Raw genomic sequence first — 19,797 nt, forward strand, 5'->3', positions numbered from 1 at the left:
GTGACTAGTGCACGTTGAAGAACATGGATAAGTAGCCTAGGCTCGATCTAATAGCTGTATGATATTTACATGAACTCAGATTTGGCTAATCTGTGGAATTCATGACATTGTTGGACAGGTTTAAAAGCTGTTTGTTCTTTGTAGCCATAGAGACAGTTCTTTTTTTGTGTGTTGTCAACCCTCCAATTAGAAATTGAGAGAACACTTATTTAGAATGCCTAAAGCTTTAAGTGTGTGTGTGTGTCTGGCCCAACGCTCTTAACCACTAGGCTACCCTGCCACCCCTATTCCACAGGTAAATCTACTTTTCATTTCTTTGCGTCTTACTTAACTCTGAGATCTCCAGAGTTAGCCATCCCTGAGACCGTGTCTGGTATGTCCTACGTCTATAAGTTAACAATGAAGTAAGGTACAATGGAAGTTAATGCATGCAGGGCTTTATAATAAAAAAAAAAAGAGAGCGCAATGCATCGATTTACGAGATTTCTAAGAGGGCCAGCCTACTTTGATTGAACTGAGCCGTTATCATCACAATCTTTCACATAATTGAATAAAACTGTATTGTTCTGTTGCAGCTATACACCAGAGGTTGGAGTCAGACGGGACAGAGAGGGTGGAGGGCTCCATGACACAACGCCTGGAGAATGTCCTCAACAGTAAGCATCTTTCATCCATCTATACAGCTATCTGTTCATTCATCCAAATTTCCATCCATTCATTTATCCATCCATCCATCCATCCATCCTTCTATCCATCCATCCTTCTATCCATGTACGAATGATCATCTATCAACCCATCCATCAACCAATCCATCATCCATCTGCATTTCTATCTTTCTACTTCTTGCTATTATCATGTAGTGTGAGCTGAGCGCAGACATCATCCCAGGTGCCATTGGTTAATATCCTCTTTCCACTTCTGTCTTTATTGGAAGTTCAATTACTAGGACGTTTCTTTACAAGCTCACACACACACTCTCTCATACACACACCACGCCGCGTGTGTTCGTTCTTCCCTGTCTGGAGAGTAGATCTTCCAGCCGGATCCTCTGTCCGCCCCTCTCATCTCATACATGATAATGCGTCTCCTACCTATCATGGAGGGTGAATAAACGGAAAGGTTTCCTCCGGGTTGAAGGTTAATAAACGCTGCTTTCATCCCCACAGCGCCTCGACCCAAGACCCCTGTCTTCTTCCCATACACCCCCTTAACCTCCACCCCACCCGCCCGTCAAACCCTCAACCCATCAGCTAATCACAAACAGCCCCTCGAAGTATCAAACACATGACATCTCGTCAGTCAGAGCATAGAGTCGGGAGCGAAGTGTTTTAAATCTCAATGTTTTTCCTTTTGAGATTTGGTGGGGTTGGCGGACGCCTGGCTTCTTTTTTTCTGATTTAAATTAGCGAGTCCTTGTTTTTTCTTTTTTTGCCTCCACTTCCGAGGCCACCCAAGAAGCCGGAGAGTACTAATGGCCCAGAGAGAAAAAGAGGGACTAGAGTAAGAGAGAGCTGTCACACTCCTTGACTCTTTTTCCACCCCTCTAAGTTCAGATAATATAACACACACATGCCATCACCACAGAGGAAAACCAGGTTCTTTATGTCAGAGAGATATGTATTAATAGTGAAATAAAAAAATGTATCCTTTTAACTTTTTCTTGATGTCTGTAGTACTCACCCTCTCTCTCTCACGCTCGCTCTTTCTCTCCATCTCTCTCCCTTCTCCCCTCTTCTCTCTATTTTCTCCCTTTTATTCCCCTCCCCCCACTCCCTCCACCCCAGGAGCCAGTGATACAGCAGACACTCTGTTCCAGGAGGTGTTGGGGCGGAAGGATAAAGCTGACTCAACGCGGAACGCCCTCAACGTCCTGCAGCGCTTCAAGTTCCTCTTCAACCTACCGCTCAACATCGAACGCAACATACAGAAGGTATACACTGAGTGTACAAAACATTAAGAACACTTTCCTAATGTTGAGTTGCACCCCCCCCTTTTGCCCTCAGAACAGTCTCAATTCATCAGGGCATGGACTCTACAAGGTTTCGTAAGCGTTCCACAGGGATGCTGGCCCATGTTGACTCCAATGCTTCCCACAGTTTTGCCATGTTGGCTGGATGTCCTTTGGGTGGTGGACCATTCTTGATACACAGGGGAAACTGTTGAGCGTGAAAAACCCTGCAGCGTTGCAGTTCTTGACACACTCAAACCAGTACGCCTGGCACCTACTACCATACCCTGTTCAAAGACACCCTCTGAATGGCACACATACCCAATCCACGTCTCAAGGCTTAAAAATCCTTGTCTCCTCCCCTTCATCTACACTGATGGAAGTGGATTTAACAAGTGACATTAATAAGGGACCATGGCTTTCACCTGGATTCACCTGGTCAGTCTATGGTCATGGAACACACGCACAGCATGCACACCTCAACCTGTTGCTCAAACTCCAGCCCGGCATCCAGAAGGTGGTGCTAGAGAAGCTAGAATGCCAAAGTGTCGTGTTCATGTCCAGTGCACTGTACACACAAGTGTCTCCACGTATGAAATAAACCCCTGTCAAATAAAATATCAATAAACATTTATTTTTTTTAATGAACCATTTGTGATATTGTTGTCTGTGAGCTGTCTTGAGAATTGTATGTGTTCTCCTTCAGGGAGATTATGACGTGGTGATCAATGACTATGAGAAAGCCAAGTCTCTGTTCAGCAACACGGAGGTCTCGGTCTTTAAAAAAGGTAGGGTGAACTGAGCTTCTTGGAAGAGGGGTGATGTCCAGTTTACTGTGCTGTCAACAAGAGTAATGACAATGGTCTCTCCTGTCTGTGTGTAGTGTATGCCGAGGTGGAGACGAGGATCGGGGCTCTTAGGAGTCTGCTCCTGGACAAGCTACTGGAGACACCTTCAACCCTGCATGACCAGAAGAGATACATACGGTCTCACTATGTTTACACATACTGCACTGTAGAGGGTTAGATGTCACGCAGTGCAAAATTAGTAATGTCTTTATGGTTTTAGTGTATTACATTTCCCATATTCGTTCTGTTCTCTGTTCTTACTTTCTGTCTCTGGCTCATTGTTTGCCTCATCTTTAGGGCTGGCACGTTAATTTTATAATCGTGTAACGGACCGTGTTACCATGGATACGGACTCAACCGCACGCCGGCTGCAGCCATCTTCAGTGAGCTGTTTGTTCCACAACACAAAACCCTAAAACTGCGTCCTCTCTAGACATTTTTAGAATTTTGTGTTGTGGAGCAAACAGCGGACTGAAGACGGCTACCATTTCCGTGGTAACATGGACTCTTTACAGCGCGATGAAACGTGGTTGCTTATTGTTTCAGCAAGGGGTTGTAGCAAACAAGTCTTCATTTTATTTATGTTTTTTTTTACGTTATGACGGTTATTTTATTTTCCTGACGGTCTTCCCCCGTAACTCTACGGTGACCGCGGTCATTGGGCAGAAAATGTACTTTTAAAATAAATCTTTCTTCATGTCTTGTTCTTTCTCCTCTCTCTCACTTTCTCTTTCTCGCTCACTTCCCTGTCTCTCTCTATCCTTGTTCCTCTTTTCCCCTTGGTCTTGTTCTCATTCTCCCTCTTTCTCCCCCTTTCCCTACATCCTGCATAGTTGTGGTCTTGGCTGGTTTATTATTGCTCAGACTGACTCGTCAGAACGAGAGAGTGCAGCTCTAGACCACAGCAGCCATCTTTCATCCTCCTACATTACATTATAGCTAGCTAGCTTTAAACGCCCACCATACCCCCAGTTTACCTTACACACGTTAAGGGGACTAGCAGGCTGTATTGGGGGTGAACTAGCTGGTTGGCTGCCTGGGGGGCTGTGGAGGGTAGGCTAAACCAGACCTGGGTTTTTACATAACATTTACATTTTAGTAATTTAGCTGTGGCGTTACCGGTGACGCGCTTCCAATTTCTGACTCGTCCTCTCTGTCCCAACTGACACGGGAACGTCTACAGACGTGTTAAGCTGGCGCATTGGTACAATGTCTACAGAGAAGAACCACATATCACAGTAAAATGGTTCCATGTATGTTATTTTAAATACTGTGCTTGATTGAACTTGCCTGGTCAAATTTAACCAATAGAATATTCCCCAAAGTGTATACCAAAATCCGTACATCTGGTACTCTAGGCAATGAAATGTCCAAAGTATTTGGAAATACTGCTTGAACCCAGATCTTGTGGGGGCATACTGTAGAGGCTGGCTGGCTAGGGGTTCAGAGGGATCTCCTGTAATGAGGAGCAAATTAGTCTGGTCTGCCTGCTATGTGATGAAGCCAGCCCAGAGCCACAGTCAGTGACTCAGACTCATTTGTGATGATCCCACAGAGTACCGAGTGCAGCTGTACAGGGAATGTACTGGGGAAGAGGACTGTGGGTATGGGATGATGCTTTTGGGGAGGAAGTTAGGCTGAGGGAGATGGACGGCACAGGGTTTAGATTTTAACGGGTGTCATACTGAAGTGCTGTTTACACCCATTTCTCACCTGAGTGTGTCAGTATCACCTGTGAAGTGCTGTGCCCACATTTTCACCCTTGCCTGTGTGTGTTCCTTCCAGGTACCTGTCTGACCTGCATGCATCAGGGGACCCTGCCTGGCAGTGTATCTCCGCCCAGCACAAGTGGATCCTCGGACTCATGCAGAACTGCAAGGAGGAGTTTATCAATTGCCAGAGAGGTGAGTTAAACACACACACACGTTATATCTATGTATACATGCACGCACACACACACACACACACACACACAGATTCACACACGCACGGAAGATAGAAAGAAAAGCCCCCCGTTTTGCAATTTGTCAGACTGGTTAGGTTGCCATTTGTCAACACGCTCCCTCCTGTCATCTCTCTCGGTGTTGGACTTGGGTTTCAGGGCCCGACATGTTACACTACACACACACACACACACACTAGGCTGCACAGATGGATTGGAACAATTAACCCGAATGAAGCTGTTTCTCTGTTAAATCAGTACCAGGAATAATGTGAATGCGAAACTGTCTGCTCAGGATGAGCAGTAGAGACCCATGCTCACACATATGCACAGACACGCACACACAAATGTACATATCACCCCCCCCCCCCAAAAAAATGCTAGCCACCCCTGTTATTAAGAACACCTGCTCTTTCCATGACAGACTGACCAGTTGAATCCAGGTGAAATCTATGATCCCTAAGTGATGTCACTTGTTAAATCCACTTCCAAATCCAATGTAGATGAAGGGGTGGAGACAGGTTAAAGAAGGACTTTTAAGCCTTGAGACAATTGAGACATGATTGCGTTTGTGTGCCATTCAAAGGATGAATGGGCAAGACACAATATTTAAGTGCCTTTAAATGGGGTATGTTAGCAGGTGCCAGACGCACCGGTTTGTGTCAAGAACTGCAATGCTGCTGGGTTTTTCACGCTCAAAAGTTTGTGTATCAAGAATGGTCCAGCACCCAAAGGACATCCAGCCAACTTGACACAACTGTGGGAAGCATTGGAGTCAACATGGGGCAGCAACTCAATATTAGGAAGGTGTTCTTAATGTTTTGTACACTCTGTGTCTATATATAAGGGTGTGCATAGACAATATGGACATTATTGTTCTAGTTATATAGGATGAGCCATGACTAGAATACAGTATATACAGTGGGGAGAACAAGTATTTGATACACTCCCGATTTTGCAGGTTTTCCTACTTACAAAGGATGTAGAGGTCTGTAATTTTTTATCATAGGTACACTTCAACTGTGAGAGACGGAATCCAAAACAAAAATCCAGAAAATCACATTGTATGATTTTTAAGTAATTAATTTGCATTTTGTTGCATTGCACTGCCACAGGTGATTCTAACATGTATTGACTCAAGGAGTTGAATACTTCTGAATATTAACATTACATGCTATTTTGTGTATAAAAGTATGTGGACACCTGCTCGTCAAACATCTCATTACAAAATCATGGCCATTCTTATGGAGTTGGCCCCCCTTTGCTGCTATAACAGCCTCCAATCTTCTGGGAAGGCTTTCCATTAGATGTTGGTGGACCATTTCTGCGGGGACTTGCTTCTATTCAGCCACAAGCATTAGTGAGGTCGGGCACTGATGTTGGGCGATTAGGCCTGGCTCGCAGTCAGAGTTCCAATTCATCCAAAGGTGTTTGGTGGGGTTGAGGTCAAGGCCCTGTGCAGGCCAGTCAAGTTCTTCCACACTGATTTTGACAAACCATTTCTGTATGGACCTCGCTTTGTGCACAGGGGCATTATCATCCTGAAACTATTGCCACAAAGTTGGAAGCACAGAATTGTTTAGAATGTCATTGTATGGTGTAGCATTAAGATTTCCCTTCACTGGAACTAAGGGGCCTAGCTCGAACCATGCAAAACAGCCCAAGACCATTATTCCTCCTTCACCAAACTTTACAGTTAGCACTATGCATTGGGGCAGGTAACGTTCTCCTGGCATCCGCCAAATCCAGATTCGTCAGTTGGACTGCCAGATGGTGAAGCGTGATTCATCACTCCAGAGAATGCGTTTCTACTGCTCCAGAGTCCATTGGCGGCGAGCTTTACACCACTCCGGCCGACGCTTGACATTGCTCATGGTGATCTTAGGCTTGCAGACAGAACACTGCGTGGGTGGTGGCTGTCGTATGTAGTGGAGTCAGAGTATAAACAGGGCTAATGCTAAGGGTAACAGTGGTTTCCGGGGCTCCGTGAGTATGGGGGGTTATTGTGCTCTCTGTAATGCTCTTCACCTTGAGCTACAGAGCTGCATCACTCATCTCTGGGATCGAGTTAGTTACACATCGCTACAGACATGGACACTTGGACACAGCTGTCAGACAGCTGTTAGCCTATACGGAGACAGGAAGTCAAGTGTCTGTCTGTGAATTTAGTTAGGGCTCGGAGTGCATAGGCCTACTGTATGTAAGGTGAGTCTGTAATTCAGTACATGGATGACACCAGTCACTCAGATGCACTTATGGCATTATTTAAAGAAATCATTGAATATCAAATGCACACACATGCACACACTCAGCAGCAGCAGCTGTCTCCTGTCCCCTGTCTTGTGAGCTCAGCCACTCTACGCACCTGGCAGCCATTTACACTCCTAGACCACATCCCCGCTTCCCTCAGCCCCCCCCCCCCCACACCAAACCCAAAACCAGTGCTTACCAAAAGCATCCCTCAACAGCAGCACCCACTGCCCCAATCCCACCAAGACCACATCCACCTAGCTACACCTGAGGCCAGTATCTCTCAAACCTTTCCTCCACCAGCCCCACTCACTCCTCACATCAATCATCGTCATTAAATAAAGGTTACATATTTTTTTTATTTAATCATCAAACACACACACACACACACACTAATTATTATCCAGTGTTGTAGCTAGCAGAATGGACCTTGAGACCTATTGTCAGAGTCACGCGTGACAAGGCAAGCCTATAGCTCTTCGATTTATTGGTAACTGTTGTAGTTTTCCTCTCATGTCTGGAATGTTCCAGAACGTGAAGGATCGGAAGCTCATTCTAGTGTGTTGTTATGACTCTAATAATTACCTGTGAAAATACCCTAAAATGTGTTCTCCTTTCGTTTGAAACCCAATTAATCACATTTTTGTGTGTGGTTGGTTGGTTTGTAGCGTAGCAGCGAGCAGGGCAGCACTAGCAGTCAGTTGCTTCTGTATGTCTAAAAGCTCCCATTTTATTTGTCTGTTATCTCAATCGATTTCTGCCCAATTCAATTACAAACTGTGTTGCTTTTAGTTCCTGAACAATACACACCCCGCCAACGAGAAATACAATTAGCAGCAATTGTGTTTGTAGGAAAATAACGTTGTCAATCAGTGAATGATTAGAAGGCCAGGACACACTGACTGGTGCAGATCTTCACTGTGCAGTCTTAGGGTATTTATTAGGCAGTGTTAGGGTATTAAGAAAAAACATGAAGGGGCAATTTCAAACTCGCCTGAATCTCTGTATTCATATCAACAGCCTGGTAATTCTGTCATTTGAACAGCTCAATGTAAATAAAAGATAAGAAAACATGGACAAGAAGGAGAGAGAGAAAGCAGCTCCATATACTAAAAGCTCGTCGAACATCTCATTCTAAAATCATGGTCATTAATATGGAGTTTGTCCCCCTTTGCTGCTATAACAGCCTCCCCTCTTCTGGGATGGCTTTCCACTAGATGTTGCACCATTGCTGCTGGGACTTGCTTCCATTTAGCCACAAGCATTAGTGAGGTCGGGCACTGATGTTGGACGATTAGGCCTGGCTCGCAGTCGTCGTTCCAATTCATCCCAAAGGTGTTAGATGGGGTTGAGGTCAGGGCTCTGTGCAGGCCAGTCAAGTTCTTCCACACCGATCTGAAGCGTGATTCATCACTCCAGAGAACGCATTTCCACTGCTCCAGAGACCAATGGCAGCGAGCTTTACACCATTCCAACGTCACTTGGCATTGTGCATGGTGGTCTTAGGCTTGTGTGCTGCTGCCCGGCCATGGAAACCCATTTCATGAAGCTCCTGACGAACAGTTCTTGTGCTGACGTTGCTTCCAGAGGAGTTTAGATCTCGGTAGTGAGTGGCAACCGAGGACAGATGATTTTTACGCACTACATGCTTCAGCACACGGCGGTCCCCTTCAGTGAGCTTGTGTGGCCTACCACTTCGCAGCTGAGCCGTTGTTGCTCCTCGACTTTTCCACTTCACAATAACAGCACTTACAGTTGACCGGGACAGCTGTAGCAGGGCTGACATTTGACAAACTGACTTGTTGGAAAGGGGCATCCTATGACGGTGCCACTTTGAAAGTCAATGAGCTTTTCAGTAAGGCCATTCTACTTCCAATGTTTGACTATGAGGATTGCATGGCTGTGTGCTCGATTTTATACACCTGTTAGCAACGGGCTGAAATAGCCGAATCCACTCATTTGAAGGGGTACACATACTTTTGTGTGTATATATAGTGTATGTAGAATGTGTTAGTCCTTTACAGGATCACTGGATATGTATCTTGTGTGTGTGTGTGTGTGTGTGTGTGTGTTTAGACAGAAAGCAGTGTGTGTGTGGTCGGGGTTGCGACCCAGTGGGGAACAGGAAGTCGTGCGACCTGCAGGGTAGAGAAGGAAGTGAGCTGCACCGCGCTGACAGAAGACACACAGGGTCTTCAACACACACACACACACACACACACACATACACAGACATGCATACACACACTCACAGAAGGAATTAACTTTCTAATCTTACACATTAAACACACAACACACAAGATACTTTGTAACACACTCTGTGTATGGCCGTACCCTATAAACACAGACACACACTCTGCACATATGGAGCTGCTTTCTCTCTCATTCTTGTCCATGTTTTCCTATCTTTCTTTTTATAGAGAGAAGGATGAGAGCTGCTGCTGTTGATCCAGGTGTCGGGTGAACCCTTTCCCATGGTGTTCTGTGTGTGTGTGTGTGTGTGTCTGTGTGTGTATGCCTAAATATGTACTTCCAAACATATGTGTTTCTTCTTACTGTGCGTCTATATATGCATGTGTTTGAAAAACCGTGTCTGGTCTGTCTGACTCACCTTGTAGACTTTCCTCACATTTGGAGATGGAAAGGTTTGATCTGCTGTACAGTAAGCCTGCTGCCCAAGCAGTCTGGGGGTTTCACCAAAGCTCATAGACCGCAACATACACAAGAGAATGAGTTTGTGACTCACTGTGTGTGAGTGTGTGTGTGTCATATGTTCTGGATTCTTCTCAATGCGTTTACAATAAGGATCTGTAGGCGTGCTATTTAAGCTCTAGCGGTGTTGTTGTATTAGTGCTTTACCCTGAGTTTCTATCATAGTCTTATCAGTGCAGGTTTCATTTTCATTTACATTTACATTTAAGTCATTTAGCAGACGCTCTTGCAGGACCACTATAGCTCTCTATCACCATCTAGTGGAGAGCAGTGAGCGGCCTGATCAGGCCAGAGTAATCTGACTCAGATCCGCACAGACATCACTGTGCCCAGTGTGGCCCGGCTAAACCCAGTTCACCTCTGCCCTGTACAAACCCACTGCCCTCTCTTCAGCTCCCCTTTGCTTGCTTCTCCTCTCCTCATCCTCCCCCTTTACTTTTCTCTTTCACCCTGAAACAACGGGGCATTCTGTTACTGGCCAGGGGAGAGGTGGTTCAGAAGACAAATAAAGAACGGAGGAGAGGAGCAAGGGAGGGATTGTTTGGTGTGAAAGCCTGCTGAGATTATTGAGGAATGTGGAGTTATTATGAAAAAGGTTTATTTAATCTCTCAAGTATGTGTTCCTGTGGGTTTATTTCTCTTTTCTCTCTCCCCCTCTCCTTCTATCTCTCTATCTCAGTGAGCTTGGGGGCCATAGCCCTGGATCTAGAGGGGGACCCTCGCCCATCGGCTTTCAGTAGGATCAGGGACACAGCTCCTCTGAATAAGGGGGGCATCTTGCATACCCCTCGCCACAGCAGTGAGTAACCCTACTATATTACAGTACAGTATAACCATATACACTCTACCAGACATTTTCAACCTGGGAGTTTTTAAAGGGTTGTGGACATGTTTCCCCCAAAAACATCAGCACTGTGTACATTTGTAAAGTTTAATTGTGAACTATTCTATATTTTTATGTACAACACTATATTACTCAGCTACTTTCGCTTGTCTGTCTATAACCGGTCTGTCTCCTGTCTGTGTGTGTTGCAGCCTGGCATTATGAGACACCCCAGCAGGTGCAGTTTGTGGAGAAGCTCTCGGACGTGGTGATTGGCCAGTTGCCCAACTTCTGGAAGCTCTGGATCTCCTACGTCAACGGCAGCCTCTTCAGCGAGGTACATAAAACAGATAGTGATTGGGTGTCATGAATGTAATGATCCAACACAGCATATTTTCACTGTTGTCAAACGTGTGCTTTTATCAGACTGGAGAGAAATCTGGCCAGGTTGAAAAGTCAAAGAAGAATGCCAGGCAGAGACAGAACGACTTTAAGGTGAGTTGTGTTGGATATACTTTTAGATGCACTTTTTACAACCATAAGAATGCCCTCTCATCAGTGTCTACAGTTTTCAGAGCTAAAGCAAAATGGGCAGTGCCTTGTAATGGGTCCAAAGTGGTACTGTTGTATTGTTTTTGGACTCTAGTCTGTTTCTGTGTGTCTGTATAGAAAATGATAGAGGAGGTGACTCATCGCTTGGTGAAGCTGGTGAGAGGTGCTCTGCTCCCCTCCACCCTGACAGAGCTGGAGCTGAGATTGTACGGTGGCTGGGAGAATAAGACTGAGCTCACTGGACCCTGGCTCACTCAGGTCATACACACCGTCAGGTATGGACATGTCACTGTAGTGCAGGGTTCCCCAACTGGCGGCCTGCGCACTGAATTTGGCTCGTGGGTGGTTTTATTTGGCCCCACAAATTCTCTTGAGAATTATTATTTTTTATTGTTGGACATAAGACTCTAAAAACAGCAGGAAATGAGCTCCAAGTGATTTTAATTTTGGAAATCTGTTCCAAAGTATTCCCACGCATATTAGAGAAACACAGTTGAAGTCAGAAGTTTACATACACCTATATTTTTATATATATATATAAACTCAGTTCTTCACAATTCCTGACATTTAATCCAGTTAGGATCACCACTTTATTTTAAGAATGTGAAATGTCAGAATAATAGCAGAGAGAATGATTTATTTCAGCTTTTATTTCTTTCATCACATTCTCAGTGGGTCAGAAGTTTACATACACTCAATTAGTATTTGGTAGAATTGCCTTTAAATTGTTTAACTTGTGTCAAATGTTTTGGGTAGCCTTCCACAAGCTTCCCACATTGTTGGGTGAATTTTGGCCCATTCCTCCTGACAGAGCTGGTGTAACTGAGTCAGGTTTGTAGGCCTCCTTGCGTGCAAACACTTTTTCAGTTCTGCCCACAAAAGTTTGTATAGGCTTGAGGTCAGGGCTTTGTGATGGCCACTTCAATACCTTGACTTTGTTGTCCTTAAGCCATTTTGCCACAACTTTGGAAGTATGCTTAGGGTCATTGTCCATTTGGAAGAACCATTTGCGACCAAGCTTTAACTTCCTGACTGATGTCTTGAGATGTTGCTTCAATATATCCACATAATTTTCCACCCTCATGATGCCATCTATTTTGTGAAGTGCACCAGTCACTCCTGCAGCAAAGTACCCCCACAACATGATGCTGCCACCCCTGTGCTTCACGGTTGGGATGGTGTTCTTCGGCTTGCAAGCCTCCCCCTTTTTCCTCCAAACATAACAATGGTCATTTTGGCCAAACAGTTAAATTTTTGTTTCATCAGACCAGAGGACATTTCTCTAAAAAGTACGATCTTTGTCCCCATGTGCAGTTGCAAACCGTAGTCTGGCTTTTTTATGGCGGTTTGGGGGCAGTGTCGTCTTCCTTGCTGAGCGGCCTTTCAGGTTATGTCGATATAGGACTTGTTTTACTGTGGATATAGATACTTTTGTACCTGTTTCCTCCAGCATCTTCACAAGCTCCTATGCTGTTGTTCTGGGATTGATTTGCACTTTTCGCACCAAAGTACGTTCATCTCTAGGAGACAGAACGTGTCTCCTTCCAGAGCGGTATGACGGCTGCGTGGTCCCATGGTGTTTATACTTGCGTACTATTGTTTGTACAGATGAACGTGGTACCTTCAGATGTTTGGAAATTGCTCCCAAGGATGAACCAGACCTGTGGAGGTCTACAATTTCTTTTCTGAGGTCTTGGCTGATTTCTTTTGATTTTCCCATGATGTCAAGCAGAGTTGTTGGAAAAATTCCTTGTGTCATGCATGAAGTAGATGTCCTAACCAACTTGCCAAAACTATAGTTTGTTAACAAGAAATTTGTGGAGTGGTTGAAAAACGAGTTTTAATGACTCCAACCTAAGTGTATGTAAACTTCCAACTTCAACTGTTTATACAAATGTAAGCAAGGTTTGAATTGATTATGTTTTAGTCAAATATTGTATCTGTTTTGCATTCTTGCGGTCAATTTGCAGTTTGCAGTCTACAAATGATTAGTAATTATGTTTCACCCCCCCAACCGTCCACTCAAGATAAAATCGTCCCACGGCTGAATCTAATTGATGATCCCTGATGTAGTGTGTGTGTGTGTGTGTGTGTGTGTGTGTGTGTGTGTGTGTGTGTGTGTGTGTGTGTGTGTGTGTGTGTGTGTGTGTGTGTGTGTGTGTGTGTGTGTGTGTGTGTGTGTGTGTGTGTGTGTGTGTGTGTGTGTGTGTGTGTGTGTGTGTGTGTGTGTGTCAATGAAGGTATACCCCATATTCCTGACCCCCAATCCCTCCTCCACTTTCCCCCTCTCACTCTCTCTCTCTATTTCCTGCCTTCTATTTTTCCCTAATTTCTTACCCTCCTCTCTCCCCTCTTTTCTCCCACGTCTTCAGAATAATTTTTGAGGCTCTGGTAGCTCTCGAGATCCCCAATGATCTACTGCAGGTGATCCAGGATCTATTGTTGGAGCTGAGACACCACTGTCTACTGGTCACCCTGCACCACACCGCAGAGGGTGAGGAAAGGGAGGATGGAGATGTGGGAGGGAGGGAAGAGAGTGAATGAGGGGGGGATCTACTGTTGGAGCTGAGACACCACTGTTGACTGGTCACCCTGCACCACACCACAGAGTGGAAGTGAGGGAGGGAGGGACTGAGAAGGGGGATCTACTGTCGGAGCTGAGACATCAAATTCTACAGGTCATCCTACCCTCTGCACCCTGGAGAGAGGGGGAGGAGGAAGGATAGAGATGTAGCGAGGTTGGGGGATAGGGGAGAGGAGAAATGGAAGGGGTGAGTTATGTGAGGTTAGAGAAAGTGTTTGTGTTCAGTGAAAGGCGGTTTGTGGTTAACAAGTTTGGTTGTTCTGACAGTGGTCCTAGTTCTATAGAACATCTGGGTTGATAGTAACAACTAAAAGTGGTTTTGAAAGGTAGTTATACACTAGTTTAGAGGGTCATTTCACTTTCTACTGCAGTCTTCCACCAAACAACTCTCACAGTCCTATTTAAAATGTAATGTGAACTGGTCATGACCATTCAGTTGTTAGCCCTCTACTACCTAGTAGATCAAAAATAATGTAAAGAGTGCACACATTTGTAGCGTCTACCATCATTCATGTTTTTGTATGTGCTTTGTCAGATGTCAAAAGGGTTGCAGAGAAAGAGGACTGGGTCGTAGACAATGAAGGAATCACCAGCCTGGTAAAGCTATAGTTACTATAATATCCACTCCACTTAGTGATATATCATGATTTATTATGGTAAGATACAGTATGATATCAAATATGACGTGGTGTAATCTACAGTGCATTCGCAAAGTATTTTGTCCCCCTTGACTTTTTCCACATTTTGTTACATTGCAGTCTTATTCTAAAATATATACACTACCGTTCAAAAGTTCGGGGTCACTTAGAAATGTCCTTGTTTTTGAAAGAAAGGCACTTTTTTTTTGTCCATTAACATAACATCAAATTGATCAGAAATACAGTGTAGTCATTGTCAATGTTGTAAATGACTATTGTAGCTCGAAACGGCTGATTTTTTATGGAATATCTACATAGTCGTACAGAGGCCCATTATCAGCAACCATCACTGTGTTCCAATGGCACGTTGTGTTAGCTAATCCTAGTTTATCATTTTAAAAGGCAAATTGATCGTTAAGAAAAACGTTTTGCAATTAGGTTAGCACAGCTGAGAAATGTTGTTCTGATTAAAGAAGCAATAAAACTGGCCTTCTTTAGACTAGTTGAGTATCTGAAGCATCAGCATTTGTGGGTTCGATTATAGGCTCAAAATGGCCAGAAACAAATAACTTTCTTCTGAAACTCGTCAGTCTATTTTTGTTCTGAGAAATTAAGGCTATTCCATGTGAGAAATTTCCAACAAACTGAAGATCTCGTACGACGCTGTGTACTACTACCTTCACAGAACAGCGCAAACTGGCTCTAGCCTGAATAGAAAGAGGAGTGGGAGGCCCTGGTGCACAACTGAGCTAGAGGACAAGTTCAGTAGAGTGTCTAGTTTGAGAAACAGACGCCTCACAAGTCCTCAACTGGCAGCTTCATTAAATAGTACCCGCAAAACACCAGTCTCAATGTCAACAGTGAAGAGGCGACTCTGGGATGCTGGCCTTCTAGGCAGAGTTGCAAAGAAAAAGCCATATCTCAGACTGGCCAATAAAAAGAAAAGATTAAGATGGGCAAAAGAATACAGACACTGGACAGAGGAAGATTGGAAAAAAGTGTTATGGACAGACAAATCTAAGTTTGAGGTGTTCAAATCACAAAGAAGAACATTCGTGAGATGCTGAAAAAATTAAAAGATGCTGGAGGAGTGCTTGACGCCATCTGTCAAGCATGGTGGAGTTAATGTGATGGTCTGGGAGTGCTTTGGTGGTGGTAAAGTGGGAGATTTGTACAGGATAAAAGGGATCTTGAAGAAGGAAGGCTATCACTCCATTTTGCAATGCCTTGACATACCCGGTGGACATGGCTTAATTGGAATCAATTTCCTCCTACAACAGGACAATGACCTAAAGCACAGCTCCAAACTATGCAAGAACTTTTTAGGGAAGAAGCAGTCAGCTGGTATTCTGTCTATAATGGAGTGGCCAGCACAGTCACCGGATCTCAACCCTATTGAGCTGTTGTGGGAGCAGCTTGACCGTATGGTACGTAAGAAGTGCCCATCAAGCCAATCCAACTTGTGGGAGGTGCTTCAGGAAGATTGGGGGGAAATCTCTTCAGATTACCTCAACAAATTGACAACTAAAATGTCGAAGGACTGCAAGGCTGTAATTGCTGCAAATGGAGGATTCTTTGACAAAAGCAGAGTTTGAAGGACACAATTATTATTTCAATTCAAAATCATTATTTATAACCTTGTCAACGTCTTGACTATATTTCTTATTCATTTTGCAACTCATTTCATGTATGTTTTCATGAAAAACATTTCTAAGTGAACCCAAACTTTTGAACGGTAGTGTATGTGTGTATGTATATATATATATTTCTCTCATCAATCTGCACACAATACCCCATATTGACAAAGCATTTAGACCATTTACTCAGTACATTGTTGAAGCACCTTTGGCAGCGATTACAGCCTTGATTCTTCTTGGGTATGACGCTACAAGCTTGTCACACCTGTATTTGGGGAGTTTCTCCCATTCTTCTCACCAGATCCTCTCAAGCTCTGTCAGGTTGGATGGGGAGCGTCGCTGCACAGCTATTTTCAGCTTTATCCAGAGATGTTCGATCGAGTTCAAGTTCGGTCTCAGGCTGGGCCTCTCATGGACATTTATAGACTTGTCCCGACGCCACTTCTATGTTTTCTTAGCTGTGTGCTTAGGGTTGTTGTCCTGTTTGAAGGTGAACCTTTGCCCCAGTCTGAGGTCCTCAGCGCTCTGGAGCAGGTTTTCATCAAGGATCTACCTGTACTTTGTTCTGTTCATCATTCCCTTGATCCTGACTAGTCTCCCAGTCCTTGCGACTGAAAACATCCCCACTGCGTGATGCTGCCACCACCATGCTTCACCGTAGGGATGGTGCCAGGTTTCCGCCAGACGTGACGCTTGGCATTCAGGCCAAAGAGTTCAATCTTGGTTTCATCAGACCACAGAATCTTTTTTCTCATGGTCTGAGAGTCTTTAGGTGCCTTTTGGCAAACTCCAAGCAGACTGTTGTGTCTTTTACTGAGGAGTGGCTTCCGTCTGGCCACTCTACCATAAAGGCCTGATTGGTAGAATGCTGCAGCGATGGTTGTCCTGAAAGGTTCTCCCATCTCCACAAAGGAACTTTAGAGCTCTGTAAGAGTGACCATCGGGAAGAGCTGCTCTAGGAAGAGTCTTGGTGGTTCCAAACTTCTTCCATTTAAGAATGATGGAGGCCACTGTGTTCTTGGGGACCTTCAATGCTGCGGAAATGTTTTGGTACCCTTCCCCAGATCTTTGCCTCCAGTCAATCCTGTCTTGGAGCTCTACAGACTTTCTTCGACCTCATGGCTTGCTTTTTGCTCTGAAAGGAAAGGGAAAGGGGGTTACCTTGTCAGTTGTACAACTGAATGCCTTCAACTGAAATGTGTCTTCCGCATTTAACCCAACCCCTCTGAACCAGAGAGGTGCGGGGGGCTGCCTTTATCGACATCCACGTCTTTGGCGCCTGGGGAACAGTGGGTTAACTGACATGCACTTTCAAGTGTGGGACCTTATATAGACAGGTGTGTGCCTTTCCAAATCATGTCCAATCAATTGAATTTACCACAGACTCCAATTACGTTGTAGAAACATCTCAAGGGTGATCAATGGGAACAGGATGCACCTGAGCTCAATTTCGCGTCTCATAGCAAAGTGTCTGAATACTTATGTAAATAAGGTATTTTAATTGTTTTATTTTTAATACATTTGCAAACATTTCTAAAAAACAGTTTTGCTTTGTCTTTATGGGGTATTGTGTGTAGTGAAAAAAATGTAGTGTAGTGAAAAAAATATAATTGTATCAGTTTTAGAATAAGGCTGTAACGTAACAAAATGTGGAAAATGTCAAGGGTTCTGAATACTTTCTGAATACACTATATGTATTCGATCTGTGTGTTGTGAGCAGCCGGCCCAGTTTGAGCAGTGCATGGTGCAAATGCTGCAGTCACTCAAAGAACCCATGGAGACCAAACCTGGGGAGGTCAATGTAAGGAACCCACACACATTACACTATCACAGAATCTCATTCATCTATGTGAACTACAGGTAACTGCCAAAATTAGGGAAATGCCAACATAAAGTGTCTCAACGGGGTGTTGGTCCAACACGAGCCACCAGATCAGCTTCACTGCACCTTGGCATAGATTCTCAGGCTTCGCTCCATAATCTCCTTTAAGTGTTCAATTCGGTTGAGATTTGGTGAATGAGACACACACACACACACCCTTTAAACCCCCTATGCTCCTTTGAGACCCCTCTTTCAGTCACTGAGATTTCTTCTAGCCATGGTAGCCAAAATAATGGGCAACTGGACATTTGTATACATGACCCCTAAGCATGATGGGATATTAATTGCTTAATTAATTGACAAACCACACCTGTGTGGATGCACCTGCTTTCAATATGCGTTGTATCCCTCATTTACTCAAGTGTTTCCTTTATTTTGGTAGTTACCTGGATATGTTGTTGAATTGGACCACGTTACAGTGTGATAGCTGTTTTATGCGGCTGAGTGTCCTGTCTCACCTTGCTCTCCTCTCCTGTCTTCAGATCCTCCAGTTGGATCAGGACCAGGCCTCAGAGCTCTGTGTGGACATCATAAAGGTACTGTACAGTCACTACAGACTAGGTTTTACAGTATATTTTACCACAATAATACGGAGTAGAGATTCATATTACAGCATCGTTCAACATAGGAATCCCTTCAATTTACTGGTAGTTTAGCATGAAGGTACAGTGTGACTGTCACTAGAGAATAAGTTTACTGTATATTTCACTCTGTCTACACTGAAGGGACTCCTACAGGTCACAGGTCGTCTATAGGCTACAATGCAGATGTCCGGTAGGAATTTAGGGACAGTTTCCAGGATACAGATTAAAACTAGTCCTGGACTTTCAATGGAGAATCTCCACTGAGATTAGTCTATCTATGTCCGCGAAACTGGCCCTTAGATTATTGTAGACTTTTTACCTTTGTAGGATGAAGGGGCCAGGAAGCTCTGTGAGAGGATCATGAAGGTAGGGTACAAAGTAGAGTCAAGGAGTACATCATATTTCACCATACTAGTAGTTTACTGTAGGTCTTCAGTGCACAAATTTGGTTAACATTCAGTAGACATGTAGATTGTTACTTTCCGAGCAGGTTCGAGAGCAAGTGGAAAAGCTCTGGAAGAACATCAATAAGGTATGGTACAGAGTAGATAAGAGACTAGGATTACACTCATATTACACCAAAGGAATCACTACAAATTTTAGGTAGTTTTACTGTAGGTTTACAGTGCAATCCATTCACCCCATTCAGAATATAGTACGCTGTTACTGTTGTCTAGGTGTGTCTGAGTAACTGATCTGTATATGTGACTGACCTGTAACACCTATTCCAGGTGTTCATCAACTGCCTGGAGCAGCTGAGCACTAAAACAGACAGAGACATCGACACCTCACAGTGAGTACAGGCAGGGACTTTACTTCCAGTGTCCTTTTGTGTGTCTGCATTAGTGTGTTTTTAAACTCTTCCGTGTGTGTTCTCAGTATGTCCGTGGACCTGGCCTCTCCAAACTTGTTCAGTGGCATTCAGGAGGACTTCTGTCCAACACTGGTACGAAAATCTTATTTTTCTCATTCTGAGACTATAGGCCTCAATCTCACTCTACAGGATTACCAATGTCAGTAAGCGTTCTCAGTGAGGGTTATTTCTCGCTCTCTATCTCTCGTACAATCTCACCCCACTACACACACACACAAACAAACAAAACACACACGCATATGTATCTCCTTCACTGGCATACCAAACCACTCTGTGTTATGATGCTGTTTCCTGGTTGTGGACAGGATGCAGGCACAACCTTATTTCCTGTAAATACTATATGTTGAGATGAGAGTGAATGGCATGGGTGTCATGTGGGGGGGGGGGGGGGGGGGGGTGATGACAGAGGAGTGTGTGTGTGTGGGGGGTGTTTCTGGTAAAGGGAAATAGAGCAGGGGGCAGACGGGGTTTCCCCTAATCTCTAGCAGGGGTGAGATGGTGAGTCTGACAGCCAGGCTGTCAG

The 19,797-nt window shown here is 44.4% G+C and overlaps 1 protein-coding gene across 3 annotated transcripts in view; it reads left to right on the forward strand.

The window, feature by feature from the left end:
- The window catches only part of LOC139578671 (exocyst complex component 2-like), a 95,265-nt gene that overhangs the window by 57,684 nt on the left and 17,784 nt on the right, over positions 1–19,797 (forward strand). For 2 of the 3 annotated variants that reach the window (XM_071406595.1, XM_071406594.1), the window contains exons 7-23: positions 576–656; positions 1,785–1,930; positions 2,655–2,736; positions 2,832–2,934; positions 4,582–4,700; positions 10,380–10,499; positions 10,736–10,860; positions 10,950–11,018; positions 11,193–11,350; positions 13,448–13,569; positions 14,195–14,256; positions 17,655–17,735; positions 18,299–18,352; positions 18,728–18,766; positions 18,891–18,932; positions 19,132–19,193; positions 19,280–19,346. In XM_071406595.1, coding sequence (XP_071262696.1) covers positions 576–656; positions 1,785–1,930; positions 2,655–2,736; positions 2,832–2,934; positions 4,582–4,700; positions 10,380–10,499; positions 10,736–10,860; positions 10,950–11,018; positions 11,193–11,350; positions 13,448–13,569; positions 14,195–14,256; positions 17,655–17,735; positions 18,299–18,352; positions 18,728–18,766; positions 18,891–18,932; positions 19,132–19,193; positions 19,280–19,346 — 1,532 coding nt within the window. The remainder of the gene's footprint in view (positions 1–575; positions 657–1,784; positions 1,931–2,654; positions 2,737–2,831; positions 2,935–4,581; positions 4,701–10,379; positions 10,500–10,735; positions 10,861–10,949; positions 11,019–11,192; positions 11,351–13,447; positions 13,570–14,194; positions 14,257–17,654; positions 17,736–18,298; positions 18,353–18,727; positions 18,767–18,890; positions 18,933–19,131; positions 19,194–19,279; positions 19,347–19,797) is intronic. The other variant, XM_071406597.1, reaches the window with a different exon arrangement.

Source organism: Salvelinus alpinus, chromosome 6 (genome assembly GCF_045679555.1).
Source record: "Salvelinus alpinus chromosome 6, SLU_Salpinus.1, whole genome shotgun sequence".
Classification (NCBI taxonomy): Eukaryota; Metazoa; Chordata; class Actinopteri; order Salmoniformes; family Salmonidae; genus Salvelinus; species Salvelinus alpinus.